General features: G+C 36.7%; 1 protein-coding gene across 12 annotated transcripts in view; it reads left to right on the forward strand.

Annotated features, from left to right (window-relative positions):
- NRCAM (neuronal cell adhesion molecule) overlaps positions 1-21,858 on the forward strand; it is a 146,113-nt gene that overhangs the window by 81,176 nt on the left and 43,079 nt on the right. For all 12 annotated transcript variants that reach the window (XM_057366128.1, XM_057366123.1, XM_057366124.1 and 9 more), the window contains exons 4-11: positions 3,205-3,310; positions 6,142-6,338; positions 7,328-7,450; positions 7,823-7,993; positions 10,550-10,661; positions 12,585-12,769; positions 14,222-14,353; positions 21,452-21,595. In XM_057366128.1, the coding sequence (XP_057222111.1) occupies positions 3,205-3,310; positions 6,142-6,338; positions 7,328-7,450; positions 7,823-7,993; positions 10,550-10,661; positions 12,585-12,769; positions 14,222-14,353; positions 21,452-21,595 (1,170 nt within the window). The remainder of the gene's footprint in view (positions 1-3,204; positions 3,311-6,141; positions 6,339-7,327; positions 7,451-7,822; positions 7,994-10,549; positions 10,662-12,584; positions 12,770-14,221; positions 14,354-21,451; positions 21,596-21,858) is intronic.

A 21,858-nucleotide genomic window follows, 5' to 3' on the forward strand; every position in this document is an offset into this window, starting at 1 on the left:
AAGTGCTTTGTTTTTTTTTTCCCCATGCATTTTGCAAGCCTATCAAACCAATGACCTGTATTTCTGTAACAAGATCAATATATCTGAATCACATGAAACTTGTATGGTAAATGCCTTTAGAGCAATAAGCTGTGGCTTAAAGAGGGATTTGAAAGTTTGATGAATGAATGTGTTATTTTCAAAACTCAGTTTTTCTCTTTGAATATCTTTGCAGGCTATAAATAGCGCTTTAAACCTGTCTTGTAGTTTAGGAACTAATGGAAATTCTGCACCTCTTTAGTATCTTTATCTAWAGAATAAGACTTTGGGTTAAATTTATCAGAAATGCATCAATAGACAAAAATAAATAGCCCTTTAGATATATAATTTAATTCTCTACTGAGATTTTAATTCCCTATTAMTTCATGCTTAATAACTTTGTGAGGTCTGATTAAGTCACATACTTAATTTTTTAGCCAGAAATCACATCTATAATGATGTTATTGCTTTCATGAATAATGATGAGAAAGGGCTCTGGGAGAGCACCACAAGGGAAGGACTTATATTTTCTGAGGGTCTTGCCTAAATACTCAACTGTTTAAAAAAAGACCYGATGGTGAGACCGTAATTGATTACTTGAACTTAGTTTTCAACCTGGTTTGAACTTTCTATTCATAGCAAGTTCTTTAGYTCCTAGTCAGTGTCTCCTCAAAGCAGGCAAAAAATGACTGAAAATGTAGGGACCCAAGGACATTTGACCCATTGATAAAGAAGCATGTTTATGCAAGAAATCTGTGACAGCTAAGATGATTTTTTTTGTTTGATTATTTTTCTAACCAAAAAGGGTTGCAAGTCTGTTGAGTAGAACTAGGTGCTTCTGTCATTACAAGAGTAATTTTAGCCTGAAGCACTCTCTTTGTTCTTCCATGTGATCATATGGGTGGATTGATTTTGACTGCAGCATGGGGGTAGTGCACTCCATTAATTCTGATTCGCTGCTGTCTCCTCAGTATTGGTGTTTTATGTCCTTTCAAGGCCAAAATCACATATCATGGTTACCCTTAAAAAGTGAACACTTCAGAAAAGCTTCTCATGCCATGAGCTTTGAGATAAATGTAGTAGTATCTGACACAATGGAAATTGTGCCTGGAATTTCAGGCATTGCTGCATGGGTTGCAGTACTAAATGTTTTTAATGTTTTCTTCTTAATGGTGACCAATGTGCTTGTCAGAGATACTTATCTTCCCCCTCAAAATTGCTAATTTTCTCTTCACTAACAAATGTTTCTCTTTAATCTCCATTTGTCCATTCAACTGCTGATTCTGATGTGGGAATAAAAGCAAAACTTCTAGAAGAATGTAAGTTACTCTTCACTAAAAATAGGCTGTGTGCTGCTGAAAATTAATACTGATTGTGTTGCAAATTGAGTTTGCAGTCCAAAAATGTGTGATTCTGACATTTTGTTGATAATTTGGTTTGCTGCATCTAGATGCTTTGTGCATGCAGTGTTCAGAAAATACTATTGCACATAAATCAATGTTCTGATATTCTGAATAAATTAATTGTGTGGTTTTTGATGGTGTGCTATTGAACATTAAAATCCTCACTAAATATCAGCATGTGCAGTGTTTTATTACTACTTTCAGGAGTAAATATATTTGATAAAAAATAAATTTACTGGCATATATATACTTTCATACTATTTTACATATCTGAGTTGGAAATACTTTATAGCCACAGTGGATATTTAAATAGACCTCCTATTTTACGGGTTCTAACTTTGCTTTAGTTTTATGGTTAACTTAATCAGTTTTAAGTGCAGTGCATAACACAGGAGTGGAGATTTCAGGTCTTTGATGTGCATCACATGGAATATCCTGTAGATTGGGTAGTGTTCATGTCATGTCCTTTTTCAGAGTGTATTTGCTTTTCCCGAGTAAGCATCTGACATATTCTGACCCTGAGAAATGCCTCTGAGAGGGAAAAGGACTCTCTTCAAAGTACTCCTAAGGCATCATGTAAAACATTGCCTTCCTCTTTCAAGGATTCTCCTCTCTTCAGTGAGGAACAGAATCCAGTTCTGCGTGGCCTGTTCTGTTCTGCTTTGCTGCTCTATTTTGTTGTGATTCCATGATTTGATTTCTTYTCATGGCTGTTTCATGTGGGTGGTTTTACAGACAGATACCTCTGTCTGTGCACAGGAGTATTTAATGTATAACAGTRAGGAAGGCTTAGAATAAAAATCCCAGTTAGGCAATTTTAGTTGGCTAGAATGAGGCATGAGAACATGGCTAATTCTAATGATGGAAATGTTTTGTTCCAGTGGCTGGAAATTACCCCAAAGCACTAGCAAAGGGTTTTGCTGGATGAGTGATTTATAGCACTTAGGGACGTTCATGGGCACATCATTAAATAGGTTTCTTTAGGTGAAAATATACGAATAATGTTGAGGAAGACACCTTCCTCACTGTCTTACTATCACAAACAGGATTTTTTAAATGCAAAAATGGGCATAGATAATATTAAAGGTAATACTAATTGCTTCTCCTGGGGCAATTAACAAGGTTGGCTCTATTTTTATTTGGTTTCTTGAGGGAAATCAGTGCTAAACTTTTCCTACGTGTTTACTTTATTTGGAAAGTAGATATTATTTTTGTCATTTTAATAGTGTCTTTTGCTTACAACACATTTTTTACTCCTGAAAAGTAGATCCTAAAAGCATGTTTTGTAGATTAATTCAATATGTTGAGCATAATAAATGTGTGGAAAGGTTTCACCCAAAGAGAATTTGGAAATAGATAAAATGTTTAGAAGCACAAACCAATGTATATTTTTTTTCTTTCTGTGTGGTAAAAAAACATTTTGTGGAGGTTTATGTCTTGCAACTATTCATTTCAGATATGTTGGACTTGGAATTTGAGTGTCCTTTGGTTTAGTAAAAATCTGTTGAAATCTGAGGTATAGAAATTATATTTTCATTAAACTTTTTATCCAAGATCTTCATCTGCTGTAAATCAGGATAGCTCAGTTGGAAGTTAGTATAGCTACACTGATTTACCAAGGTAGAGAGCTTCAGCCTCCTGGTACAAAGGATACTTTATTCTCACTCTTCTGTCTGATTTGGTTGCTAATAGCAGTTCTTCTTTCTCTGCTTACAAAAGTGTCTTGGTGATACTTTGAAAATATTATTGAATTCCTSTCTCTTTGTTGTATTGCATAATGAAGTGTCACAACCTCCTACGATAACTCAGCAATCTCCAAAAGATTACATCGTTGACCCTCGGGAGAATATTGTAATACAGTGTGAAGCCAAAGGAAAGCCACCTCCTAGGTTAGTAGGATTTTTTTTTATTATTTTATTTTTTTTTTATTTTTTTTATTTTTTATTGCTTCTATTGGCCTAACAGCATGGAACTACTAGGAGAACATCCTGTAACTTTTGTAAATAAGACCAGGATTATATGTATGAATGTGCTTGCATGTGCAGAAACGTGCATACATCCTTACCTCTGTAAATTACACAGCCACCAGATGGTAGCATAATTTTGACTCATATCACACTTGACATTTAAACGTTTCTGGAGTCATAAAGCAACTGTAACATTTTTTTTTTTCTTCTCAAAGCTCTGACAAGAAAATAATACTTGATTATAACAAGAGCACATCGGTGAATGTCCATGGAACACACTAGGAGCCATGCTGTATTGTGAACTGGATCACRTACCAGGTTTAGGCATAGTATTTAAGAAGAATGGACATTGAATAAAGTTAGACTAATGTTAACGCATTCAAATGTAGTGTTTTGTATATCATTCCATTTTATGAGGCTAATCTTAAAATACGATTTGTCAGAAATTGTGTGGTGTGGGCCAGTTTTCTTGATCAACAGCTGTATTTGATGGCCATTAGTTTTCGGTTTTGGCAGAAATGGATCAGATTCCTGATCATTGTTCATTTTAAGATCCTCTTTCAGCTTCTTGAAATATTTGAAAACTCATCTCAAGGTCCTGAGTACATGCTCTGGAAACCTCAGTAGCCATGAAGTATTCTGGCATTGTTAGTAACTGCTTCTGATTGCAGAGACTGTGAACACAGCAATGTGCATCTCTCTGCTCTGCAGGGTTATGTTACACCTTGCTAGCAAGGTCTGTCTCTGCTCATTCAGACACTGACAGAATGTGTTAAATGTATTTCTTCTGAATAATCAGGTCTTTTTCTGCATTATTCCTGCTGTTGCCTTGGCATTATAATCATTATCGTGCTGGGCAGCAGAATGGAGGAGATGGAGATTATCAGGGATACTCTTACCCTTTCTAGTGTTCTGTTAAGGACAGGAGTGCTACAGAGCTGCTTTGTTTACCAGCATTTTAATTTGGCTGGCCCAATGCCATTTGTAAGAGTCTGGGTGTTGACCTGGAGGATCAGATGATTACTGTCCACTTTGGGACAGCTGTATTACTTCTGCAGATATTTCTTTTGAAGTTTTGGTTGGTACTACCTGAGAGAAAGAGTGCTGTCCGTGAGACTGACATACCTGAGCCATGTGCCAGGCCTCTCTGCTGTACATCCTCATCTTCCCCATCAAACAGATCTTGCTTTGTACCCCTGCTACAGAGAGAGTGACAGGATTTAAGTATAGAATTTTCTAATGAGTTTTATAAGCTTATGCTTAGTCTTATTTATTTTTTTTCAGATATGGTATCCATTTTATTTTTATCAATAGTTAGTCTAGTTGGTCCATGTCTTGATAACCTGCAAATGCATATTGGAACTTGAACTGCTCCAGAGCTCTGAAATCAAAGGTGGACTTTGTCAGCGCAGTGTSAATTGTCAAAACTAGATAATTTCTTACTGGTGATAGCACCTGGAATAAAAGTTTGTGGATGTGCTGCTGCCTATAGCTAGAGCAGCAAAGACTCTGACTGTCGTGTATCTTAAATTCAGGGGTTTGTACCACATTTTCCACTTCTCATTTGAAGCTACATTACYTCGTTGCATCTTTAATGTTACTGGTTACAGAAACCCTACAATCAGAARTTTCACCTGCACAGTTGTAAGCAAGAGGCTCCCTGTTCGCTCTGCATGCTAATCCTCCCAAAAGCACTGCTGCATATCCAGTTCTTCTTTCCCCAGCACAAGGTGCAAATGTCTTGTCCAGTCCTGGCTGCCTGCTGTAGAAGGCCAGTACACAATTTCAGTCAGTTAGAATTTGAGCTTTTCTAGTTACCATTGACATTTGTACTTTAGGAAGCATCCTAACCAGCACAAAGACTGTTGGTGCTTAAGAATCTGAAGCTGAAATGTGACAACTACAAAAACTGCTGTTCACATCATTTGAACCTGTGAGTGCTCAACACTTCATAAGTGTTGGTCAAGCTCTCTGTGCCTGTACCTCTGACCATTAACAGAACTAAGAAACTGGTGTTTATGGTAGTCTAAATTGTAGACTGTGGATCTCTGCTTCTTTACAATTTTAATGAGTTTCATTAGTCTGCATTTTTAGTAACTACTTCTCAAAACATCTCTTGTTTCGAGTAGCACCAGTATAAATTTACTAGGTTGATTAAAGGCTATCAGACTGTATAATTTCAATTAAAGAATTAAGTTTGTTTGCATTATAATAGTGAAAAGAAATCGAACTCACCACAGTCTTTAATTCACTTGCATAACTTCAAAATCACCAAACCAATTAAAAGAAATGGTCTCCTGCTGGGGCCTGAGATGACACATTTCAGCCTTGAGCAAGTTTTTAAAGACAGGTTTATAAACCCTTTCAACAATAGGTTTTATAATGGAAATGCTAATTCATCTGTAGCAATATCAGTTCTTGCAGATGTTACTGTATGGTTTTTAGTAGAAAGAAAATCAGTTCGCTTCCATGTATGATTAACCACAGAATTTTTAAATATATTTATTTAAAAAAGAATTTAATTTGAAACAGCTCCTGTTAACAAGTTCAGCCAAACCTTTTATCTGAAAATATTGCCAGATTTCTTATATTAAAAGAACTGTATTGTTTTATTAGTTAATTTATTAGGGAAAGACTCTTATTTATCTGCTAATGGAAAAATATGTATTTTTGTTAGTTAGTTCTTCATTCTTTTTCTCCATACAATCTACAAAAGGCAGCTGAAGAAAAAACTTCTGTTTTTATTATTTTAGCTTCTCCTGGACACGCAATGGAACTCATTTTGATATAGATAAAGATGCACAGGTAACAATGAAACCAAATTCAGGGACTCTTGTCATAAATATTATGAATGGTGGGAAGGCAGAAGCTTATGAGGGAGTGTACCAGTGTACAGCAAGGAACGAACGAGGAGCAGCCATTTCCAACAATATCGTTATAAGGCCTTCTAGTAAGTAAAGCTTTAATGTTYATAAAGTGTGAAAAGCTTTGGTTTTCATTTTTGCTTCTGAACTTCTTGCCCTTTGGTTTTCCTGTCTTAAAAATTCAGTCATCCAAGTGACCATGTTAGAAGTTACTGCCTATTTTCTAATATTCAGGTATAATATTGTATTGTGTGTTCTCTCAAGTATTTTTTTACAAAAATTAAATAACCTGGATTTTTTTCCTGGTACATCTGGATAACCTATAATGTTTAAAACTCAGTTGTATGTATGACACTACTATTAAAGTAAAATATTAAATCCTTAAGGCACATAATTGATAACAAGAATTTTTATTCTCTGTATGAAGTCTGTATAGTATTTATCAATGTTTAAAACTCAGTTGTATGTATGACACTACTATTAAAGTAAATTATTAAATCCTTAAGGCACATAATTGATAGCAAGAATTTTTATTCTCTTTAGGAACTCCATATTTCATAGTTTTTGTAATAACTTTAACACAGAACAGATTGGGACTAAAAAGACAATAAAGTTAAAAAAAATTGAATTAATGGTAGATTGTTTCTACTGCTTTCTGTGAGTTTCATCTCAGATAAGTTGTCAAACTTCTCAGCTTAAAATGTGCTGTTCTTACATCTTAATTAAAGAGTGTGTGTATAATACTGCTTCAGGAAGGTCTGCCCCTTTATCTAATTTAGTACATCACTTTTTTTTCATTATGGTTAAAAATCTACAAGATACTGTTATAAAACTTTTACTGAGTAGACAAAATAATTTGAATCAGTTGATTATACTTTCAGCAAATCGTTACTGTACTTTTCTTCCAAGAAAACATAAAAAAAGAAAAATCAAAACTTTAGCAAATGTGCAAGGACTTAACATCCTGATGGATGCAGTTCTTTCAATTATCTGGAATATTTTGTGCATTTTTCCTTAAATTTTGGAGTTTTTATCAATCCATAGTTCGTGTGTGTGTCAAAATTTCTTTCTATAGGATCGCCTTTGTGGACAAAAGAAAAACTAGAACCAAATGATGTTCGTGAAGGTGATTCACTAGTGCTGCACTGCAGACCTCCTGTTGGATTACCACCGCCTATCATATTTTGGATGGATAATGGTGAGTTTCCTTTTTAATGCAGTTTACTTTTTTCAGCTTTTCTACATAGTAGGTCATTACTTATGAAGACCACAGATGGTGAAGTTTCCATGTAAGTTAAAATTCAGTGAATTTCCATTTCTGTRGAAAAGCGGAAACAAGCAGACATACAGCCCAAAAGCACGAAGCCAAAAGCAGCTGGAGATCTTAATGTAAGTTGTAGATTAACCCACTGGGGAAGAATGGGTAGACAAGGGAGCTCATCAGGAAACTGAGAAATGTCTGTATATGCATCAAGCCACAAAAAAGTATAATTGAATGAATGTGGAGTCTGCAGATCATAATAATAGTGTGTACTGTAATTGACATAAATGTGTTCTTGTTTTCCCTTAGCTTTCCAAAGGCTGCCTCAAAGTGAAAGAGTTTCCCAAGGTCTAAATGGAGATCTTTATTTTTCTAATGTACAACCAGAAGACACCCGGGAGGACTATATCTGCTATGCAAGATTTAATCACACGCAAACTATACAGCAGAAACAACCCATATCTGTAAAAGTMATTTCAAGTAGGTATTGCATTACTGAATTATGTACTTACATAGTATTTATCTGGAGTTCTCAAGTTATGTGCTAAAGTTAAGTAGTGCTACGCTAGGAATTTTGACATTTTAATTCTGAATAAGAAATTACATTACTGTATAAACTTGAAACATAATCTCCAGTTTTCTTAATATATAATTGATTTTAAAAGCTATCATTTTTCCCTTTATAAGGCTTTGTGTTTTGAAAATTTTTTAAAAGTTTGATACATAGAAAAAATACAGTGTAAAAATAACAGCTTTCAGATGTTTTTCCAGTGCAAGAATATAGTTATTCTGATTATTGTAACTATTGAAACAAATTAATCAATCACTTGATTAACTYACCGTGGCCATGTCATCACCTTTTGATTCCCAAAACTTTTATTTATCCCTCTTGTATGCTTTCTTCATGATATTTTATTTATTTCAGTGGATTCATTGAATGACACTATAGCTGCTAATTTGAGTGACACTGATATTTATGGTGGTGAGTTACACTGGTCCCCACTGATACTCCCTGTTTCACAGTAGCATTTAGTTAACTAACTTCACCTCCATGRCTACTTAATCTTTTGCTCCCTTTTCAGTTTCTAATAAAGGTATCAATTAGTGCTGGTGATAATACATACTTTACAGAGGGACTGCACAGTGTGATCCTTTCAAATATTTAATGTTTCAATGTTCTGGTAACATGGCTCATAGAAAATACAAACACTTATAATGAAAGAGTCCTTTCACATTGGTGCAGGTTTTAAAAACTGCTTCTGTACTGTGTTGCTTTTTATAGTTTTCCTCCAATTTATGTAGTAATTCAATGTGTTCATTATCACTAGGACTATTCAATATCATGGGCTGCATAATAAATAACAATTAAGCACTTAACAGATCYACTTCATGTTTAACAACTTATTGAATGCACCATTTATTTTTAATTTTTTTCATAAGCGTGAGACAAATTAATGAAAATCTAAACACTTTAATACTATCTGTAGAAATAACTTTGTAGGAGTAGGATGAGTTTTGTTTGTTTGGTGTTTAAGCTGTTCTTTCCATTAATCTCTGTTGAATGGTCTTTTGTGTGTTCTGAATTAAATCCTCCTGAACAGATGTATGTGTGTTTAGCAAGGCTGAATTTGGAGCACCACCGATTCTAGACTCTCCACTTGATATTGCATGACATAGAAAATACTTAATATTTATTCAATKTTTTTGTCTTTTTCCTTGTGAAATCGGGCTTTGCACATATGAAACCATAATTTACGCAAATCTAAAATGAAACATKGGCACAGAATATTTTACTTCTCTACATTAAAATTATATGTTATTCAGGAGGAACAAACAAGAAATAAGTACTTGAATACAAAGCAATATATTARCTACAATTAGTGTGGAAAACACCGTTGGGTTGGCTCCCAGCTCAGAACCAGCACAGGTAACTCTGAATATTCACAGTCTGGCCAAGTGAGTCAGCAGCCCTTGGCAGTGCCCACACTGTAGATGCGTTGTTGCTGTGACTGTCAGCTGAGTTCTTGACTTGAGACTGCTCCACTCTCCCAAAAACTTAAAGTTGCTTGTGTACTAGTTACTAAGGAATTCACAGCACATACTGGATTAAAATGAGCTGCTGTTAATGCTGCTCTATCAGTAAATCCTGTACCCTAGCAAACTGAGAGTTTATTATGCTTCTAATCACATTTTTAAAAAGCAAAATTATTTACTGTAATGTTTCAGACTGCAACTGCACTTCAGAGCAGTTTAATTCTRTATATTAGAATTGCTACACAAGAACATTAGAGTATTTGCAGAAAACACTATAATTCAGAAAATTCTTGTTCTAAATGCAATGAAGGCGTAGGAAATACCATATACTTCAAAAGCCAACAGARTGTGTCAGAAATGGGTATTATATTTATAGCTGTCTGTTTCCTGTGGTTATTGCATACAGGTTAATCAATGGTTCTTTATTGCAAGACTGGGGAGCAGCTTGAATTAAAGTTAAATATATAGTAAGAGGAAAATATAAGGATTAATGTCAAACAACACCTCATATTGTCTAGAAAGTATTAAAACACGTTCTAAAGCAGACTTTACCTTTTATCCCCTTCATTTATATTTCTGATTAACATAACTTTGCTTTGTTTTTGTTTTGATGGAAGCCCAGAAATTTTCAGCAACTCTCAGTCTTTCACTGCGCCTCACACCACTGGCCTCCTACTCCCCATTATAATGCTGTTGAATGAAACATCGGCTGTTTAGGATTAAGACTGCATAGTTGCCTATGTAAAAGTTTTGTATCAATTGTTCCTGTCTTTTAATAACAACATTTCTTTCCATGYGTTCAAAATTGTGGCATTTAACAAATATGTTACGTCTGTCAAAAAACTAATATGTTCAGCTTTGTAGTTGTGCTACACRGTGACTTTTAACCAAATGGCCAATGTGGAGCAAAATCTCTGTCCAAAATTTGAGAATGGATGTATGCACTTGATTGGTATTAGAATAAAATTCAGAAATTAATTATTTTACTTTTTCTTGTTTCAGCAAAGCCAGTTACAGAAAGGCAGCCAGTTCTTCTAACACCAACAGGTAGCACAAGTACCAAAGTGGAACTCAGAGGAAATGTGCTTTTGTTGGAGTGCATTGCAGCAGGATTGTGAGTTACTTTTTAGACTTTTTTTTTCTAAATAGAAATACAGAAACAGAGAGAAACATTGCAGAGATGTTTAAAATTTTGCTTATTAAATGTGACAAAGCTTATCTGTTTCAAAGAAGCAGAAGTGTAAAATACAAAGAACTTTTTTTAAGGACCTCCACCATTTACTTGGGCATCAGCAGACTTCGAAACCATCTGTGAATATGTATGGCCTCTGCCTTCTCATATCCCCAAACCCTATGCACAGGATATGGGTTGTACCATTGTTTTTAAAGGACTCAGGCAAGAAATGCTGTAAACTAACCTCAGGCACATTACCCACAGAATTGCACTCAGGAATAAAGCCTCTGTTGTTTTCCTAAGTTTACGGTCGTTAGGTTCTCAAATTATATGAAAATAGATAAGAATTTGCTGTTCTAATCCAAGAAAACTGCTTATATATGTTAATAACTTAGTAGATCAGCTGACTCTAAACTGTTCCTACCCAGCATAGATGGGAATTGTTAGAACATATCTTCAGGTCCTTACATCCAATTTCTCATTGTAATTGAGTTTAATTGTTATTGTGCAATAAAGGAAATTACTAAAGGGCAATTTAACTTCATGAACTAGGTTGATTTTCAAATCAGTTTCATTCTCAGGAAGAAATCTGAAAATAGATTGGTCATAGAATAGAAGTGGAAAATCTTTAGTTCCTATTTCAAGAACTGTAAATATGTTTACAGTGCACAGAGTCATATAATGCAGAGTGCTTTGAGGCAGCCCTGAGGAAAGCCTGTAATTGCCAATCAAGCACCAAAGCATCATGCACATGAGCTCCACAGGGCACACTCAGGCACAGCTTGAGCTGAGCATCAGTGCAGTGTTTCTGTCTCAGCTGTGCCCTGCTCAGGTGTCTGCCCCAGCAGCACTGGCAAAACCACCCCTGTGAGTGGGAGTAGCATCAGCCCAAGTAACTTTCATCTGCGATAGAGTAATGTGCCTTTTGACAACCCTGCAATAAAAGTACTTGGTGATCCAAACTCCAGTAAAATGGCTGAATAAAACCTATGAAAAAAGTAGAGTGTCATATATTATGTGGCTTTGTGTCTTCAGCTGTCATGCAATTAAAAAAAAATTGGTGAGGGAATATTTGTCCACAAAGGGCCAGATGCAGATTTTGTTTGAAATGTATACCTAATCACTGACACCACAAAAAGAAAGCTTTGCTAGGTGTCTGTGTAATAAAATCCCTTAGACTGCTAAGGGAATATATGCCTAGAGCCATTACTACGGGAGAGAGGACATTCTACTCAGTAAGCAATATATTGTGATTTTTTGTAATTTTGAAAGTTTATCTCCATGTGTTTGAATAACTTTCAACTTCAGCTTCAGTGGACAAGATGGGGCATAGACAAAGGTTTAGACACGGTGCAGTGACACGTAGCTATAATTGACTCAGCACTGACATTTTTTTCTTGATTTCTCACAAGAAATATTTCTGTCTCCTCACAGCTCTTTTGTAAAGTTTTTTATGTTCATGAAGTATTAAGGTATTGCTCACACAAAGGACAGTTATATGCTTCTCATTATCTAGAAGCTACCTTTAAGAGCACCATGAGCATCAGTTTAATAGTAGAAGCACAATGTAATTTGAAATAAACTTGTCTTCATTTGTTAAYCAGGTTTTTAAGATTAATCAGCAGACAAATGTATTCTGTAATTATTAATCCAATGAACAGATGGCCATTGACAATGTTAGTGAGACTTGTCATTTCCTAGAAACAAATGCTGGCATATTTTTCATATTTGTTGGATGTGGCCCAGAATCTGGGTAGAAGCTTTTAAAGTAATTATTTATAAAACATATGTTAAAAATATTAATGTACTGAACTCTTATCTTTCTTCAGTCCCTAAATTTGATCTCTCCTTTTACTTCTCCAGACCCACACCAACAATCCGCTGGATTAAAGAAGGAGGGGAGCTGCCAGCCAACAGAACATTTTTTGAAAACTTTAAGAAAACTCTCAAGATTATAGATGTTTCTGAAGCTGACTCTGGGAACTACAAATGTATAGCAAGAAATGCACTAGGTTCAGTTCATCATGTCATTTCAGTAACCGTGAAAGGTAATACTAAAATAATCCTTAATGTAATGCTATCAAGGGTCCAGAATGCAGGATTGAAGCAGGCTTTCTAAGATGAMGCATTAGCTAAAAGGATGAATGATAATGGTTAAAAATCAGCTTGAGCAAACAGCCATTCAACTGTCTGGATTCTAACACCGGAAAGGCTTTTACTATCTCTGATAWCTTCTTCATCTTTTCATGTTACCTTGCAAAGCATCAGGCTAAATTGGGATTGTACTGGAACTGTAGTAAGATAATGTCTTACTTTGCACAAGTACTACATTTATTTTAGATCCTTTGATTATCTGYCATTAGACTGCTTCTTTCTCTTGTTTCTATATCTTCCTCCTTATCTCTCTTCATCGACTCATCCTTAGTTTCTCCATTTTTCTTCTCTGTATTCATATAGCCCAGATTATTTCTTTTCTCTGTAAAACTGTCGTTTTACAGTCTTACATTTTTCTTCCTTTTTCTCTTTTACTGATATTTTTGGGTTTCTGTCTTCGTGTTTTTTACCCAAGATGATGCCTTATAGTTCTAAAACCATTTACAATATGTTTGTCTAAATAGGAATTGTAAGTATGCTGTGAATACCATGGAACAAAGAACTATAATGACAGTTAATTAGTCATTGAAATAATCAGCTGTATTGCATGCTTTGCATGCTAAACAGTAATTTATTTTGCTGTAGATCAGCATGATTTTATGATCACATTTAACCTCCTTTCTAAGAGCAGAAGTTTAATTTTCTTTTTGCATCTGTCCATCAATACAAAATCTGAAAATTAATTGCAAGATGTGATAATATATGCTGTTTGTGGTTATTTATTGTGCAAAAAGATGGAGAAATAGGTGAATACCTTTCAGTAAGGACAGTGTTTCACCCGTTTTGATCTCTGTGAGATTTCATCTGTCTCAGGTAAACATCTGGCCTCACTGTAATCACCCGATGAATTCAGTGAGACCAAGGATTTTGCCGTTTCTAAATTTCACCCTTGACATTAAATCTTTTTATGTAATCAAACCTAAATTCATTCCTAACAGCCTAACTACTAAGAGTATGGGTATCTCTGAAATTAATCAAAAGACCACTGTAGTCTCTGCAGATGCCATACACAGATAAATTTTGCTTGCTTTAGCAAAGGCAAATTAGATTCAAAGCAGACAACCCTAAATGAAACAAAGAGCCTCTTGTTGTTTATATCAGAATTTTAATGCAGAGGGTGAGCAGAGGCTCAGTTTAGCCAGTGTATGATCTACCAGTTGAGTATCATATATATATATATTTATATATATAAATACATATATACATATAAAGTAACAGCATAGCTGTAAGTTCGTTAGCTATACACAACCTTGATTGACTTATCTTCTGTTTACCATGCCTGTGCCTTAAGATTTTCTGCGTGTAATTTTGGAAAATAATTGCTGTCTTCCTTCTCATAAACCCAGCTGCTCCATACTGGATAACAGCACCCAGAAACTTGGTCTTGTCTCCTGGAGAAGATGGAACATTGATCTGCAGAGCTAATGGCAACCCAAAGCCTAGTATAAGCTGGTTGGCAAATGGTGTTCCCATAGCAAGTAAGAGTCTTAATTACCTTACAGGAGTGTGAGTAAGGAAATGTGAGGAATCTCAGGGTGTTTTTTTAAACTACATGTGAAGAGCCTCTTTTGTGTAGTTTTTGCCTTATAGGTAGTGCTAAATCGTAAGAAATGTGAAAAAAATACTGTGGTTCATAGAAGTAGAACAAAAACACATTATAACACTAATGTGTTTGAGAGAACTAAAATGTGCAGCCATGCTCCTGGTTATTCTGTGTGGTAGTATCTTTGTGGAAATCGGATGGTCCCTCTCACAGGGCCATTGCTGGGGTGTCATTGTTACCACTGTGTTTCTGTGGCAGTCATGTCTGCTGGATCTCTCCTTTGCTGCCCCACTAGAACTCTGGTGTTGCCTAGGAATCCAAAATGTGACACAGAAAGTGAAGTCTTAACAAGTGTGGATATAGAGAGCACTTGTAGGATTTGCAGGATTTGCAGTACACTGCAGGATTTGCAGCTTAGCGTATGTTTGAGCCTTCCAGGCTCGAGCTCTAAGAAGCTGCAGCAGCAAAACTGAATGTGTCAGCAGCTACCTGGCAAACGCTTTGTGCCAAGTAGGTGTCAAAGAAAAGGAAGCCCTAAGGCAGTGGAACAGCTGTCTCTGTGTGCACGGGTAAGAAAAGCAGCCCTGACCTGGTGATTGAGCCACTTAATTGCTGCAGTGTTATGATTGGCAGTGCTTCATGACAGACAAGGTAGCTGCTATTTATAGTACAACTGGCCTTGGGAGGAACTAGCTGGAGGACTCTGCAGTGTGTTGTCAGCTGAGTGTGCACKGAGCATACCCTGTACTGTAAGGTCACACTTGGTTCTTCTACTTTTATCCTTTTGCACCAAATAGTAAAGAGCCAGACAGTCTGGCCTGTTGACTCATGAGAGATAATGCACTAAAAAATTCTGCTGTCACTTCTGTCACTTTCAGAAGTTTAGGAGTTGTTTAAGTCTGTTGGTGGGATATGGAGAAGGATTCTCTACCATCAGAGTCTAGGTAATATCAACACATAAATGAGAACTCCATTAGATATATTTGAAGTATTTGGTATACAAAAGAGATTAAATTTATTTGTAGGGGGGAAAAAATGAAACTTTGGGGGACAAAATAAGGATATCTATTGAAAAAAATCTAAATATTTAGCAAATAAACTGTATTGGGAATCCTAATTAAATGGAAGGTGAGGTTTCCAGCCTGAGGTTTTCAGGAGTAGCTGGTACTTGGGTGCTTTGGATGACACCACATTTCCCAAATAAAAGGGCAGCATGTATTGAGGAATCACTACACAAAGTCTTCTTGAGGGGAGCTGACTAAAAATTAAAAGACTTTTAATTAAATTACCCCTCAAACTCAGGGAAAAAAAAAAAGAATATAGGAGATAAATAAGTGGGTAGCTCAGCCTTATATTAAAGGTTATTTGCACTGCTGAGAAAAGCTGAAGTCTTAKCCACGTTAAATATTTAAGTGCACGTTGATTGGATGCTCCAGTACACTGCGTCTGTCAGGGCATCTTTGAGAAGCATCRTGATCACAGAAAATGCAGTTCTTAAGATTCTTGTGATTTTTTATTATTCTGAGTTATCAAAAGCTGTTCTGGAAATTACCAAGTACAGTGTGCCTTTTTGTTCACTTGTTACTAAATTATAGAATTGTGCCCCTCATCTTCCAGCAGAATGATTAGGAAATCACTGTAAAAGGAAACTAAAGCAGCTGTTTCAGCTTCAGGGCAGTGCTGAGAGAGCTACACCCATGGCAGGATTTCAAAGAAAAAGAGCTACATTTGAATTTCAAAGCCCTGCTGTCATCATATATCCCACAATGTGCCTCTTGTGGCCTAGTAATCTGTTTGCAATACTTTAATTTTCTGTTGGAAAGCACAACTGGGAGATACTTAATTCTTCTGGTTTTGTTTTTCCATAATAGAGTCAGACAAGGAGTGGGGAATRCTGAAGAAAGAACCATTCGTCCATATCTCAAAGACTGAGGCTTAAATTTCTATAGGGAAAAGGCAAAGGAAAAAAAAAAGAGAAAAATGTGGTGTGTGTTGAGCACCCGTGAAATAAAACTGCAGTGGTGTGGATTTTGTTCAATATTACAATAATCTGAGTAAAAAAAAAAAAAAAATTCAAGGAAGATTTTAGGTTTCCCTGAAATATTTTAATTAATTTTCTTCATCAATCATTCTGAAAAAACCAGCATTTCTAAAAAAAAAGTTGCTTCAGGCATGTTGGAATGATAAGGTTGTAACCTAACCTCCTGATGTTTACTCACAGGAGGAGTGTTTTGAATTCACATGCACCGTCTCATTGGGGACAATTAGAATTAGTTTGGCAAGTAGCAATTGAAAGTTCAGGCCATGACTCTGTGTTGCCTTGTGCTTCAGTTAACACTCAAGATCTGCATTATTTATATCACAGCATAATCCATTGTGTCTTACTCCTCAGATGTTCAGCATGGTTTTACAAAAGGGAAGCCATGCATAAAGTATCTCAACTTTTAAGAAAGTAACAACCCAGATTAATTGGGAAGGGGAAGCACTTTTATAATTGGACTTCAGAAAGGCAYTGCAAATATTGTACAAAAGACTAATTTTTTGTTCCAATGGTTTATAGTTCATGATGAGCAATTAAATATTAGATACAAACACTTAGATTTATACACAATAGTGCAAAGTTGCTGTTTATCTTCTCTCAATGCRTTCTTCTCTTGTTATATCCCATTTCACATTGAATCTCTAGGTTTGAGTTAGTCTTCATTAGTACTCACATTGAATTTAAGGGAGAAACATTATCCCTTAGATTTCCTTCATGAAAGGTCTTGATAATCCCTGGCTCAGAGATTSATCATCCATCATGTTCTCTGACACTTCACACCCCAAGCTGTACATTGCAGCCATGGCAGGTTAGAGAGAAATTTGCTGGACTCTAATGCCCCCAGTATTTTAGTCTTGGAGAGGAGAAGACTGCTCAAGAAGATCTTTATCCATTACTTCTGCTGTCATTGTGTTGGAACTCTGCATCTGGTGTAGGAACTTCAGCAGATAAAAAAACCTTTGATAACCAGTTTTTTTTAGATTCTACATRAAATAGTCTGAGGATGGTTATAGTTAGTGCAGGTAGTGCTGTCCCTTAGGAGACAATAGAACTATCAGAATCAGAAACTCAGAAAAAGAAGGAGTTCAGTGATCACAGGGAGATRATATGCTGAGGAGCAAGTGAGATTAATAAGAAAAGGAAATGGATATTCTTTGCCATTTCAGTCATCCAGGGATTTTTTATCCAGATTTTTTTCCTTMCAGTTTTAAGCCTAATGGTGTGTTTTAACTGCTTCAAGTATCTGGTGGAGGCTCTGCCTTCTCAGTATAGGAATATGCTGAACATGGCTAGAGAGAAGAAGATATATCATTATGCAATGTGATGAAAAAATCAGGYGAAACCAGGCCTTTGTTCGGAAAGGACTGAAACATGTTAATAAGCTGAGGTTCCATATTACTGGGAGTAAATGTTGGCTGTTCACCTGTCTTGTTACAGCAGCAGAACTCCTATAGCAAATTCTCATAATTCATTATCCTGTTTGTACAAGCCCATCCTAAGTATTATGTAGGTTTTTGTTTTTTTGCCTGTCAGTGCCAAATTCAGATTTGTCTAATGTGTCAAAAGCATTTTCTCCTTTTCATGCAGCTATCATGTAATGTGACCAGAATGTTCATAAATACAAACAAGCAGTGCTTGAGTGGCCTTGCCATCACTCCATTTCCCCAGGAAATGCTGGAGAGGGGAAAAAAAAGACTGTAATATGGAAAGGGCTGAAGTACTGCATGCTATTTTTCCTCGGTTTTTATACGCAAGACTGACATTAGGAATCCCATGTATCAAAGACCGGGGGAAAGGCTAGAATGAGGTGTACTCTTGGAAAAGGATTAAGTCAGGAGCAAACTGAACATACTTGTCTATGGGGTCTGATGGGATGCAGCCACAAACACTGACTGAGCTGGCATGTGCCATTGCAAGCRAACTCTCAGTAATCTTTGCTTGATCATGGTAACTGGGATATCAGTTAAGGAAGGAAAGCAAATGTTACAAAGATGCCTAAGATGGAAGGAAAGCAAATGTTATTCCTATCTTCAAGAAGAGCTAGGAGAAACCAGGGAGCAACCAGCTGGTCACCCTCACTTTTATCCCTGGGAAGGTGATGGAGCGCCTAATTGTGGAAATCTTATCAAGGCMCATTAAGGACTAGAAAACTTTCAGAAGTCGTTTGCATGGCTTCACCAAGGGGGAAGTCATTCTTGAGCAACTTGATATATTTCTGTGATGAAATGACTGACTCRGTAGATGAGGGCAAGAGCAGTGGATAATGTCTGCCTGGACTTTGATACTGTCTGCCATTAGATCCTCATAGACAGACTGTTGATGTAGGGGCTGGATAAACAGACAGGGAGGTGGACAGGAAAATGGCTGAATGGCCAAGGCCAGAGAGGGTGATCAGTGGAGCAAARTCCTGCACTGGGGGAGGAACAGCCTTAGTGCCAGTATATGCTGGGGCCATCCAGATGGACAGTAGCTTAGCAGAATGGGACTTGGGCATCCTRGTGGATGCCACGTTGACCATGAGCCAGCAACGTGCCCTTGTGACAAGGAGGCTAACTTGTGGCTGAGAGCTTATCTTGGTCTACTTGAGAAAAAAGTATAGCCAATAGGTTGAGGAAGTGTCCCCCATCTGGACACAATTCTGGATAACTGGATCTAAGTGGCCCTGCTTGAGCAGGGGGTTGGACCAGATGACCTGACAAAGTCCCTTCCAAGCTCAGCATTTCTGTGTGAGTGCAGCAGTGGGTGCTTAAGATCATTGAAGAAGCTGTATCCAACAGGCACTTGAATAGATGCCAGTCTTGACAAGGAGCTTTTGAATCAGTGCCCTTCAGCATCCAGGTGGCCAGACCAGGTAACAAGAAACACCAGCTAACCTGAYATTTTTCTGTTTTCTTTTCCCTTGGGGACCCCAGCTTGAAGCCCTTTTCAGAGTACAGGTTCCTACCGCCTTTCCTTCAGATAGCTGAAAGGGGATATCTCCTTTTTTCCCTAAATACAGCAGAGGGAAGGGAAGATGCTACCCCTCTTTTGATATAGTAATTTAATGGTTGGATCATTATTTTGCAGTGCAGTTCCTTCAGTCATAGAGGATTGAACTAATTGCTTCCATCTCTTTGGAGGGACCCTACCATAATGCTGTAGGGGATTATGTGTTAGGGTGTGGGTGAAGGGGGCAGTCTGTGCACCCATTAAAGACCTGCCTGGGTGCAGAAAGTGCAGCAAGATTCCAAGGGCATGAGTGGGGGGAAGCCCAGAGCCCAGGGCAGGAAGCAGCCATGCTTGGAATGGCTGTGGGCAGATCTGGTTCCTCCTGGGAGGGCGGTTGTGCCTGTCGGCTGTTTAGCTGTGATTTGTGTGCAGAAACAGACCGCTTCCCGCAGCTGACTGGCCTGCCTGCTGGGCTACTCACCTGCTCCAGCTATTTTCAGCACATGAATCTTTTAATGAAAATGGCATTTACATAGAAAAGGAAGCAATGTGAAACATGAAACACAATAGAAAGTAAAGCAAAAGAGAAGAAAAATATGTGCCAGCAATCCAGAAGTCTAGAGAATAAACATTTAAAATCTCAGTAGTGCCTTTTTCATCCTGTCCAAAATTTTTGAATTTGTGATGTTGATTTGAACTCAGAGTGATGGAAGACCAGAAAAAACAGAAATTGAAATCTTTTCTTGAGGCTGCTGTTTRGAAATTGATGTACTTAGATGAAAAATGGCCTTAGATTTTACCCAAGCTGGAAATATCCTTAAACAGAAGTACAGAGCCATGGTCCCTGTCATCTGGTTTCATGTCTTTTAGAGAATTCCATAATAGATACTTTAAGAAAATGCRGGAGAAATTACTCCATTTTCTTTATAGATGAGTACTAAGGCATTGTCTGAATCAAAAAGTTCCTGTCACTTAGAGAAAATTGATGCTATTTTAGTTGATTGATCTTTTTTTATGAGTTCAAATGAGCAAAAATTGCCTTATATGAAAATGTGTTCTGCAAATATACTTATTTTTTCAAGCTTCAATAAGGGTGTCAATTTTGATGATGCCTCCAAACTAGGATGCAATTGTTTACCTAGAAATTTATTTTTCATATTATTAGATCAGTAATTTTACCATTAATTTTCTCTGTCAATAATACATGTGGGGTTTTTTTATACCTTAATAATACATCTGGTCTTATTTAGTATGTTCTTAAATTATTAAGCTATAGAGTGTTAATTTTCATGCAGTGTGGTGTTACAAGCTAAGTTTTTTCTTTATTGTACCTCCCTAATGCCATGCAGTTATATCAGAAGTGACAGCTATCATTYTTCTTCAGTATTGTATTAGAATTTTATTTTCAGTTATGTCCTGTATGCTTCTGGAATGCAAGAGCTGTTTGACAGCCCAGGCTGCTCCAGAACAGTCGAGGAAATGGCATTGTATAATTCTTACATAAGGGAAAGAGTGCCACCTACTGAATTACTAACTGCTTGTGTGAAGGTTGTTTCTTGATTTTGTGTGAAGGAATTGCTTATGCTTTACTCTGAGATCATTTTCAACTGAATATGGTTGTTTTTATATTTGGAGAATCATTCATGGTATAACAATTGATTTGAAGTTTCAGGGTTGCAGAGGCCTATGTCATTGTATCAGCATTTCCTCTGGACATTCAGAAATATTTTCATATTTTTCTAGATGTTGACTCGCCTGAATCTTCTCATATTGGTGTATTTCCTCTGTATTGCATGCAAAATACAATCTCAGCTTCACTTCCTTGGAAGAYAAACAAAACAACCCCTCCAAAAATGGGAACTGTACCATCCGGAGTTAATACCTGTAGAACTAGAACTTTTTAAACTGGGTTAAAATTCACATCTTTACCATTAAGCAGTAACCCGGGAAAAAAACATAAAGGGCATATTGGTCTTTCAGATTCTTTCTTCTGTTCAGAAGTATGGAACTTGTAATCCACAAGCAGTGTAGAAAAAGCAGTAACTCTTTCCTTTACACCAACAGTTGCCCCAGAAGATCCTAGCAGAAAGGTAGATGGTGACACCATTATTTTCTCACATGTGCAAGAAAGGTCCAGTGCTGTCTACCAGTGCAATGCTTCCAACGAATATGGATACTTGCTAGCAAATGCATTTGTGAACGTTCTGGGTAAGAAACAGACTTTATGTTTTTCTGTTTTCTTGAGTGTTCAGTTGTCTCCTGCTAACACACAGAGTCTCTGCTCAAGCCTTGCTTGAGGTCTTCATTGGGAATTGATGTATTTCCTGGCCCTTGTAAAAAGCAAGGGTATACATACCTTGGTTTTTTTTTTAGAATATGCCTGAATTTCGGTGAATTTCACTGTTACTAACTGACAAGAATAGATGTGAAAGCTGGGAAAACTTGGAAGAAATTGTATATGTTTTTGTCTG

This window comes from Malurus melanocephalus, unplaced genomic scaffold (assembly GCF_030028575.1).
Source record: "Malurus melanocephalus ecotype Western Australia unplaced genomic scaffold, MMel_1.1 scaffold_60, whole genome shotgun sequence".
Classification (NCBI taxonomy): domain Eukaryota; kingdom Metazoa; phylum Chordata; class Aves; order Passeriformes; family Maluridae; genus Malurus; species Malurus melanocephalus.